The 11,836-nt window shown below is 36.7% G+C and overlaps 1 protein-coding gene across 1 annotated transcript; it reads right to left on the reverse strand.

Moving 5' to 3' along the window:
* Positions 1-4,252: 4,252 nt before the first annotated feature.
* On the reverse strand, positions 4,253-5,482 carry LOC107819905 (uncharacterized). The gene has a single exon (XM_016646085.2). The coding sequence runs from the start codon at positions 5,445-5,447 to the stop codon at positions 4,476-4,478; it is 972 nt and encodes a 323-aa protein (XP_016501571.1). The 5' UTR covers positions 5,448-5,482; the 3' UTR covers positions 4,253-4,475.
* Positions 5,483-11,836: the final 6,354 nt, after the last annotated feature.

The raw sequence follows: 11,836 nt of genomic DNA on the forward strand, positions 1-11,836 counted from the left end.
AATCCCGTTTCGATTGTCCTTTAATTGGAAAAAACTCCTTGTACCCTCCAATGACCGCTGACTCTTTGTTTTTTTTTTTCAAATTACAATGAAAACGTGGTGTTGCAAACACGGCCCTTCAGCGCCTCGGGGATGAAGATTTTTAAGGCTGTGTGGGTCAACTGGACCAAAATCCCTAAAAAGAATGACCCAAGGTGGCTGTTTATACAAAGTCAGCCTTCCGGCGTCCCTTTCGGGAACATTCGGCTATTTTTGACAAAAACAGCATCACCCGACTTATTTATGACTCTTTTTATCATTTTTCAAAAATAGAAAACTCAACATTGCAAACACGGCCTTTCAACGCCTCGGGGACGAAGATTTTTAAGGCTGTGGGGGTCCACTAGACCAAATCTTAAACATGACCCGAAAAGTGGCTGTTTATGCAAAGTCAGCCCTCCGGCGTCCCTTTCGGGAACATTCGGCTATTTTTGACAAAACAGCATCACCCGACTTATTCATGACAAAATTAAAATTTTGACATATTTTTTTTATTATGTTTTTGGCTATTTTAGCAATTTTAGCAAAAAGGGAGGTTGGACCCGATGAGGGTTGCCTACGTATCTCATATCCGGTGAGAATAAAACCCGCGTAGTTCGGGACATCATGGAATTTTATTTTAAATGAAAGAAATGCTTCTAAAAATATTTTTGAATTTTGACTTTTCTTTTCAATTTTGAAAGAAGAATGAAAATATTTTCGGATTTTTTTGGAAGAAATTAAAAGAAAATATTTTTTTTATTCATTTAAAACAATTAAAAAGACTTTCTAAAGACATTAATAATGGAAAATATTTTTGGATTTGTTTCTTGAAAATTGGGGTCTAAAAAAAACTTTTCTAGAAAGGAAATAAAGAAAAATACTTTTTGGATTTATATATATATATATATATATATATATATGCAAAAAATAATAAAACTACGTTCAACGCAAGACCCCTTTTTCATTTTTGACATTTTCATAAACAAATAAATTAAAAAAAACATTTTAAAAACAAGACTCTTTTTTCATTTTCATTTTTCAATGACAAGACAAACTATTTTTCGTTTTCTTCTTTCTTTTTTTTTTGCATTTTGAAAACAAGACAAAGTGAAGATTTTTTTTTGTTTCAGCAAAATGACTAACCTATTCTTCAACCTAAAAATAAGAGACTCTTTTCTATTTTTTTTTCTTTTGCTTCTTTTTTTTTTTGAGTGAAACAAACTATATAAAAAATATTTTTCTTTTCATTTTTTTCAAAATTTCGGCAGAATTTCTCCAGTATTTGGGGCATTGGTTTTTTTTTTTTTAAAAAAATAGGCAATTAACTCCCTACACAGTTACTTCCTTCTTTTTCGCAATTTTCCAATATTCCTGATTTTTTGAAGCCGGTCAGCATGCAAGTCTGAAACAAGTAAATGCACAAAGCACACAGGATGCAGCAGGATGATCATTTCACTTCAGGTTGCTAGTCCTAGACGGACCCAACCCCTGTGCTGAGTCCCTTAAGTCAAATGCGCATGATGCAAATAAGCGTTCCTACTAGGGATCCGGCATGTGGCTTTGTTATACTAGGTTCAGAACCTGGGTGTTTGTTCTAGACCTGGCTTACCCGAGCGGACAGCTCGAGCCGAGGGGGGGGGCAGCGTACCGGGAATACAGAAGCTTCACCGGCTTAGCAACTTGTCCGAACCTCGTTCTAAATTGGGATTTGACACTATACAGAAAAGAAGCCGTACGAAGTACGCCCTTCTTCATGATTCAGAAGACTCAGAGAGAAGATGGGTTTCGGCACAGTTTATATACAATTCACGTAATATCAAAGCGGTAAAAGGCAACCAATTAGCACATTGAGCCAAAACATGTAACAAAATCAGATAAAACCAAATATAACAATTTATATAAGCTCGAATTTCTAACCCTGAAGCAGTGGTTCTGGGTTTCTATTTCCCAGCAGAGTCGCCAGAGCTGTTACACCTCCTTTTTCCGCCCCCGCGAGGGTACAAGGAGTTTTTTCCAATTAAAGGACAATCGAAACGGGATTTGTTTATTTATTTCAGAGTCGCCACTTGGGAGATTCTTGGTGTCCCAAGTCACCGGTTGAATCCCGAATCGAGGAAAAGAATGACTCTGTATTACAATCCGCGAACCAGAAATCCGGATAAGGAATTCTGTTAACCCGGGAGAAGGTGTTAGGCATTCCCGAGTTCCGTGGTTCTAGCACGGTCGCTTAATTGTCATATTCGGCTTATTTATCTGATTTTATACAATTATGAGCTCATGTGCAAGTTTTAACTCTTTACCGCTTTTATTATTATATTTCAAAAGAATGTGAACATCGTTTAAAAACATGTCTTTGGATTGCGTCACATGAAATGCACCCGCAATCCGGAACACATTTTTATTCAATGTTTTGGGATTTGGATTTGGGTCGCATGAAATGCACACCCGAATTTAAGAAGGTAAGATTATTAAAATGCGCCTGAAGAGTCTAACGCGTTATTATCTTTGGGAAGGCAGTGAAATTCACTAAACAGTCCTTCCCAAATTCGAAATATTCAATTAAACGTTTATTGAGGGCCCTACAATTAGTGCGTTTTATTGGGCGAGGCTCATCTCATTTATTTTTAAAAGACAATCCTAAAATGCCGGTCGACCCGGTTTGAAATGGGCCGGTCATGGGGAAGGTTGGGCCATTTTTTGGGCCTGTAGCTTGAATTTGAAGAAGAGGCCCAATTCCGATTTTTTTGTATTTTTGCTCTCTTTTCTTCTTTTATTTTTCTAAAACTAAATTCTAAAAATCCTTAAATTATTATTAAATTATAAAAGCGCAAATTAACTCCCAATAACAATTAACGCACAATTAAGTAATAATTAAGCATAAAATTGTATAATTGGACATTAAATGCTAAAAATGCAAAAGATGCCTATTTTTGTAATTTTTAATTTTTTGTAAAACAAACTTAATTACTAACAATTGTAGAATTAAATCCTACATGCAAAATGCGATATATTTTTGTATTTTTTTATTAATTTAACAAATAAACATGCACAGACAAATACCAAAAATTATCCAAAAATATCACAAAAATTCTCAAAATTGCACACCAAGGAAAATCATTTTATTTTGAATTTTTTGGGAGTAATTCTCATATAGGGCAAAAATCACGTGATTACAACCTCCGAAAAAAAGACGTGCGTAGAACTGAACATTGAAGAAATCTCAAGAAAAATAAAAGATTCGATGATCTAACCAAATAATAGTGCTATGGTTCGAGAGAAAGTAGCAGTATCTACTCGGACACTACAGTGGAAGTGTGTTGAATCAAGAACAGACAGTAAACACCTTTATTATGGACGCTTTATTCTGTCTCCACTTATGAAAGGCCAAGCCGACACAATAGGCATTGCGATATGAAGAGCTTTACTTGGAGAAATAGAAGGAACATGATTCACATATGTAAAATCTGAGAAAGTCCCACATAAATATTCTACCATAACGAGCATTCAAGAATCGGTACATGAAATTTTAATGAATTTGAAAGAAATTGTATTAAGAAGTAATCTATATGGAACTTCTGACGCATCTATTTATGTCAAGGGTCCTGGATCTGTAACTGCTCAAGATATCATCTTGCCGCCTTATGTAGAAATAGTTGATAATACACAACATATAGCCAGTTTAATGGAACCAATTGATTTTTGTATTAGATTACAAATAGAGAGAAATCGTGGATATCTTATAAAAACGCCACAGAACGTTCAAGATGGAAGTTATCCTATAAATGTTGTATTCATGCATGTTCGAAACGCGAATCATAGTATTCATTCTTATGAGAATGAGAATGAATCCCTAACTTTAGATCTTTCTTAAAATTTTTAAATTGATAATTGTGAAATAACAACATGTGTATCTAGGGAATAGTTTCTTCAAAGCGAATTCTCCCTAGATACATCTATTCAATTTAATTATGAATTTATTTTGAATATATGATATATTAATATATTAGTTGTGCTAAAGATTTTCAATCTATTTTCACTAAGTAAGTCCAATAGATTTAAAACTTTTTATTGCTAAATCAATTAAGAAATATTTTTCTAAAATGCCCACTCAAAAAAATCTACGTGGACAGCTTAGTACACAGTTGGGTATATCCAACGACTTTTTATGTTATCGAGCCAACAAAATATACTATAATTAAAGATGCAGAAGTATGAAGGAACTCCATGCAAATGAACATGAAACCCACACCAATACATTATTACTGAGTTTTACACACTTTCAGAATCCAATTTGTGGGAGCGAAATACCAAAAACATAACAAAGACACAAACTCTTAGGATAGTTAACGTTTTACATCTCGAAAAAACAAGACTAAGGAACTAATTATTTGCATATTATCTCTTACCGTGCACAATGGATCGGACAACAAAAGGACCAACATAAAAACCTTAGTTCAGACAAGAGGAGGACATATGAAACCAGGAGGAGGAGTTAAACCACAAGTTGCAAGAACTGAAAGTGCTAGTGGGAGGAAAATGTTAAGATTAAGAAGTTTAAGTCTTATTGTTGTGCATAAACAAATCGCAGCTTCTAGCTCTAGCAATCCTTGTAACACTGGGCAGCATATATGTTCCACTGGATTTCCTATCCCAATATGCACTAATCCTCCAAGAACATCAAGACAAAGCCCAAGTTTTAATGCATCTATAGGACACGTGGCAGGCGGCGCTGGAGTAATACCCGGAATACCGCCGCCGCCTCCTCCTCCGCGACCGGGCGCACCACCACCACCTCCACCAGGAGGTGCATAAGGTGGATATCCAGCAGAAGGTGGTGGGATTCCTCCGGGAGGAGTTGTTATTGGTGGTAAAATGCCAGGTGGATTTATTATAGGTGGCAGAATGCCAGGTGGCCTAGTGACCGGAGGATTTATTATAGGTGGAAGAATGCCAGGTGGCCTAGTGACTGGAGGTGTTACAACGGGAGGATTGACAATAGGTGGTAAAATGCCAGGTGGCCTAGTGACTGGAGGTGAAATGCCAGGTGGCCTTGTGACCGGAGGTGTTACAACTGGTGGTGGTCTGACAATAGGCGGCAAAACCCTAGGAGGTGCTCCGCCGTGGTGGGGTGGTGGTTTGGTCGTTGGTGGATGCGGACGTGGCGTTGACGGAGGGTGGGGCGGCCTACCAGGGGACTTAGGTGGATGAGGGTGACGTGGAGATTTAGGCGGATGTGGCGGCCGTGGAGTAGTGCCAGGTGGACTAGGGCGTTGGTAAGGTGGATAAGGAGGAGTACATGGGCATCGTCCCGAAGTTGCATAAGCTGGTGATAAACATGTTGACATGAAAATCATAGAAATGAAGAAGATTGCTGAAATCTTTGAACCCATAACTTTAATTTTGGGTTCTAAAAAGGATAGTTGCATTATTTTCTTATGTTCTTGGTTTTTGATATTACACTATAGTTTTTATAGGTGCATGGTATGTGCAACCCGTGAATGGGGTATTTACTTGAAATGGAACTGAGAGAGCAACACGTTGCTGGAGGAATTCCAAAGTGATTAGCTGGGAAATACTGAAATGGAAACTTTGGAGCTTTGTTCATTGTATTCATTGCGCACTTCAATATCCATTAATCCGTGACTGCTTATTATAGTCCGTGAAGACTGAAGAGCACTCTCTTTTATTTCACAACAAGTCCAGTTTCGCACACATTTTAATGCACTTACCTACTGTTTCTGTACTCTGATTACATAGTCTACTTTGGAGTTTCTCTTCCTCTCTGTTTATGTTAGGATCATCTTTCTACTGGAATGCTAAGCTTGAATGGGAAAAATCTTATTTTCTTTTCTTGTTAGATTTCTTGAGCCGAAGGTCTCCTGGAAACAGCTTCTCTGTCCCTCAGGTAGGGATAAGGTTTGCGTACATATTACCCTTCCTAAACCCTACTTGTAGGATTATACTGAGCCGTTATTGTTTGTTGTCTTTGTTTAAGATATACTAGGTAGGCAAAACAAAGTATATTTTCTCTAACAATTTATTTTGGGATGAGATGGTTATATACCACCACACATAGGCGAATCCAAGATTTTAACTTTATGAGGTTCAACATTTATGGACTTTAGCATTAAAATCATTATGTTTTTAAAGTTATGAGTTCATATATACTATTTATAGCAATTTAGTAAATTTTTACATATAAATTTATACAATGCATGAAAATATTGGATTTAGATGAATCCGCTATTCAAAAGCTGCATATCCACCCTTATCACTGTTAGTAAACTGTATTTGTAAAATAATTCTGGAAAATATAAATGAACATAAACATAAATGAAAAACAAAATAGAATTTTAATCCGAGCCCACTGAATTCACAGTGTTTCCTTAAGGAATTTAATCCCCTCCTAGTACCTAAGGTTATGGATTATTTCCTCCCAGGATATAACAAATTACATACTGGTGTAGTGGTACTTCAACCCCCAGTGTTTTAGCGAACACAAAGTTCGGTAGCAAATCACACTTACTGTTGCTTTGTTTAATGTTAAAAGTATGCAGAAGAAGGAGGAGAAACTCAGAAAATTGTATGGAAATTCTGAGCAGAATAGACTTGTATTCATAGCCAAAGTTGGGCTGAATTCTGAAGAGGTGCAACTATTTAGAATGGTTGTTTATGCAAAACGGCCACATCATAAATGTCATTACATAAATGGCTATTTACTCAACAATAAAGAGGGAAAATAGAGAGGAAAAATTAAAGAGGGTAGTTTAATTTTCAGTTACACAACTGAAAAACGGATTGGAGGATTTAATATTAATATTTATTTTAATATTAATATTCTATTATTAAAATATTTAATAACATTTCTGTTAATATTTTACTATTAATAAATAAATTTAGTCCAAAAAATTAATCAATCAATTGACCGAATCCGAAGCCGAGGCCGAGCCGAGCCGAGCGAGCGACGACGACGACGGCGTGAAGCTTGCCTTCTTCTCAACTCTTTAAGAGATAGAAGAAGAGCAATTGCTTATATACCTATAAAAACCTCTTCCTCTTCCAATATGGGACAATGTCCATTTGTCAAGGGGGGAAACTTAAAATTTCACTCAAAAATTTCATTTTCCTCAATTTTCTATTTACCCTCTTTTAAGTATTTAATATACTTAAATACATAAAACCCCAACAATCCCCCACATGAATGGGGAATGGCTATATCACGGAAACATGCATGAAAAACTGTGTGATTCGCAAGTAAGGATTAATTGCATCTGGATAAGTAGGTTTCCCTTTGAACTTTTCGTAGTGAAATTATGTCGGATATACTCGATCAATCGGTAGATTTGATATCTTTGAACTGTTGAACTTTGGTGTATATCTAGACAACCACAAGTCACACAACCAACCCTTAACCGTCTTTGATTCTCATTGTTGTGTTCGTTTCAGCCATGAACACCGCCTGGTTTCATAAGTGCATAGAGAACTGGTCTTGCAAGATTCTCCTTGAAGCGGCTAACACTTCACACTTACATATGTGATTCCTAAACGTGTCATCCCGTAGATACATTATTTGATATACCCCGTATCAAATTTAGAAATCATTAAAAAGCCTTAATGCTTTATCCTTGGCACTGAACATTGTCCTATCACGAGAATGGACCAAAAGTTTAGTTGACAATGTTGAACCGTCATTAATGACTTTGTTTGATCTCTTTGAACCTAGATATTGGGATCTCCAATCTTCTAGGTAGAGTTACCGCCACTATGACTTGTTCTCGACCACAATCCCATTCCCCTTGATGACTTCTCAACAACCTCTCTAGTTAGGCTTTTTATAAGTGGATCCGACACGTTATCACTTGACTTTACATAATCAATCGTGATAATTCCTCTAGAGAGTAATTGCCTAACGGTTTTATGTCTCCGTCGTATATGACGAGATTTACCGTCATACATAATGCTCCCAGCTCTTCCAATTGCCACTTGACTATCGCAATGTATGCATATTGGTACCAACGGTTTGGGCCAAAATGGAATATCTTCCAAGAAATTCCGGAGCCATTCAGCTTCTTCACCGGCTTTATCTAAGGCTATGAATTCAGCCTCCATCGTAGAGCGGGCAATACAAGTTTGTTTGGACGACTTCCAAGATACCGCTCCTCCATCAATCGTGAATACATATCCACTTGTGGACTTGGAATCAGTTGATCCGGTGATCCAACTTGCATCACAATATCCCTCAATGACCGCATGACATTTACTGTAGTAGCAAAGTCCTGGGTATGTACTAAATACCCCAAAACATATTTCATGGCCATCCAATGAGATTGACCTGGATTGCTCGTATATCGACTCAATTTACTTATAGCACAAGTTGTATGTGGCCGTGTACAATTCATGATATACATTAAGCAGCCCAACACACGAGCATAATCCAATTGTGATATGCTTTGGCCTTTGTTCTTTGCTAATGCATTATTCACGTCAATTGGAGTCTTTGCAACTTTAAAGCCCAAGTGCTTGAATTTTTCAAGTGCTGTCTTAATATAATGAGATAGTGACAATGTCAGACCTTGAGAAGTCTTATGGATCTTAATTCCCAGAATTAAATTAGCAACTCCCAAGTCTTTCATATCAAACTTGCTAGTTAACATGCGCTTAGTCGCATTTATGTTGGCAATGTCATTACTCATTATCAGCATATCATCTACATATAGGAAAACAATGACTATGTGATTTGGAATATTTTTAATGTACACACATTTATCACATTCATTTATTTTAAAACCAATTGACAACATTGTTTGGTCAAATTTCGCATGCCATTGTTTGGGTGTTTGTTTTAGTCCGTAAAGGGACTTAACAAGTCTACATACCTTCTTTTCTTTACCTGGAACTACAAACCCTTCAGGTTGTTCCATATAAATTTCTTCCTCCAACTCTCCATTTAAGAAGGCTGTCTTAACATCCATTTGATGAATTTCAAAACCATAAACTGTAGCTAACGCTACTAACGTTCCTATGGACGTAATTTTTGTAACTGGAGAGTATGTATCGAAATAGTCAAGACCTTCTCGTTGTCTATACTCTTTGACAACAAGTCTTGCCTTAAATTTGTCAATAGTGCCATCATATTTTATTTTCCTTTTAAAGATCCATTTAGAACCCAACAGTTTATTTCCAGGAGGAAGATCAACCAATTCCCATGTATGGTTGTTCAGTGTGGATTCTATTTCACTATTGACTGTCTCTTTCCAAAACAATGATTCCGAAGAAGACATAGCTTCTTTAAATGTTTGAGGCTTATTTTCCAATAAGAAAGTCACAAAATCTGGTCCAAATGAAGTAGATATTCTTTGATGTTTACTACGTCTTGGATCCTCCTGGTTAAGTGTACTTTCTTTTGTTTCTTCCCGAGGTCGTTTAGATCCTTCACCAATCGACTCACATTCCTTTTTATACGGATATATATTTTTAAAGAACTCAGCATTATCTGATTCTATGACCGTATTTTTATGAATGTTGGGATTTTCTGATTTATGAACCAGAAATCGATATGCTTTACTATTAGTCGCATATCCTATGAAAACATAATTAACGGTTTTCGGTCTTATTTTTACCCTTTTGGGTTTAGGAACTTGCACTTTTGCCAAACACCCCTACACTTTAAAATAATTCAAGTTGGGCTTCCTTCCTTTCCATTTTTCATATGGAATGGATTGTATTTTGCTATGGGGTACTCGATTTAGTATTCGGCTAGCCGTAAGAATGGCTTCCCCCCACAAGTTCTGTGACAAACCAGAACTTATCAATAATGCGTTCATCATCTCCTTTAATGAACGATTCTTTCTTTCTGCAATCCCATTGGATTGGGGCGTGTAAGGGACCATTGTTTGATGAATAATTCCATATTCTAAACATATTTGTTCAAAAGGAGATTCATATACACCACCCCTATCACTTCTTATCATTTTGATTTTCTTGTTAAGTTGTGTTTCAACTTCATTTTTATATTGCGTGAATGCATCTATTGCTTCATCTTTACTATTAAGTAAGTAAACATAGCAATATCGAGTACTATCGTCAATAAAATTTATGAAATACTTCTTTCCACCGCGAGATGCTATTGACTTCATATCGCAAATATCTGTGTGAATTAACTCTAAAGGATCTGAATTCCTTTTAACTGACTTATAAAAATGTTTAACATACTTAGATTCCACACATATTTGATATTTTAATTTGTCACATTCAAATTTAGGCAATACTTCCAAATTAATCATTTTCCGCAAGGTTTTATAATTAATATGACCCAAACGTATATGCCATAATTCATTTGACTCAAGTAAGTAAGACAAAGCTGAAATTTTATTATTATTTTCAACAACCATTACATTCAGCTTGAAAAGGCCCTCAGTGAGGTAACCTTTTCCTACAACATTTCGTTCTTACTTATTACAACCTTATTGGAAACAAAAACACATCTAAAACCATTCTTAACAAGAAGTCCAGCAGAGACTAACAACAACAACAACCCAGTATAATCCCACTTAGTGGGGTCTGGGGCGGGTAGTGTGTACGCAGATCTTACCCCTACCCTGGGGTATAGAGACTGTTTCCAAATAGACCCCCGATATCCTTCCCTCCAAGAACTTCCCACCTTGCTCTTGGGGAGACTCAAACTCCAACTAAATTCTTCCTAATCTCGGGAACATGAATGACGTTGTTCAAAGTCACCATTTTGCCGGAAGTCATTTTGAGAAATATCTTCCCACATCCTTCAATCTTGGCCTTTGCAGCATTTTCCATAAAAAGAATCTCATTGGGTTCAACAGGAGCATAAGTAGCAAAAACTTCTCTAACAACACAAACATGGCGCGTGGCTCCAGAATCAATCCACCACTCTTTAGGATTGCCCACCAAGTTACATTCGGAAAGCATGGCACATAAGTCATCAACATCATCATGATTTTCGGCCATGTTTGCTTGACCCTTCTTCTTGTCTTTCTTCGGAGCATGACACTCCGTAGATTTGTGTTCGGCTTTTCCACAGTTGTAGCAATTTCTACTGAACCGCTTCTTGCTTGGGTTATATTTCAGTCCATAAGCCTTCTTCCTCTTTTTGTTCTCTTCAACAATATTTGCTCCCATTATTGTTGAGTTTCCACGGCCTCTCTTTTCAGCAGCTTTGTTGTCCTCTTCGATTCTCAACCAAACACTGAGATCTTCAAGGGACATCTCCTTGCGTTTGTATTTCAAGTAGTTTTTGAAGTCCTTCCACAAATGAGGCAACTTCTCAATCATCGCTGCTACTTGGAATGCTTCATTGATGACAAGACCTTCAATGAAATTTCTGTTAGTAAAAATACTAAGATTACTACTTTCAACATCAGTATCAATTTGACACCCTCAGCAAGGAGATTGTGAATAATCACTTGCAATTCCTGGACTTGGGTAATAACATACTTGCTATCTACCATTTTGTAGTCCAAAAACTTTGCAGCAACGAACTTCTTCAACCCGGCATCTTCGGTGTTAACAACTTTTAATCAATTAATCATTTGATCAAATTCGAAGCCAAAGCCGAGCCGAGCGAGCGACGACGACGGCGCGAGGCTTGCCTTCTTCTTAACTCTGTAAGAGCTAGAAGAAGAAGAGCAATTGCTTATATACCCATAAAAAACCTCTTCTTCTTCTTCCAATATGAGACACTGTCCCTTTGCCAAGGGGGAAAACTTAAAATTTCACTCAAAAATTTCATTTCCCTCCATTTTCTATTAACCCTCTTTTAAGTATTTAATATACTTAAATATAT

The sequence above is a fragment of the Nicotiana tabacum genome, chromosome 1 (genome assembly GCF_000715075.1).
Source record: "Nicotiana tabacum cultivar K326 chromosome 1, ASM71507v2, whole genome shotgun sequence".
In the NCBI taxonomy this organism is placed as follows: domain Eukaryota; kingdom Viridiplantae; phylum Streptophyta; class Magnoliopsida; order Solanales; family Solanaceae; genus Nicotiana; species Nicotiana tabacum.

What these genes read in the sequence shown, in the direction of transcription:
- LOC107819905 (XM_016646085.2), bottom strand. Translation starts at nt 5,447, where the DNA reads ATGCAACTATCCTTTTTAGAACCCAAAATTAAAGTTATGGGTTCAAAG.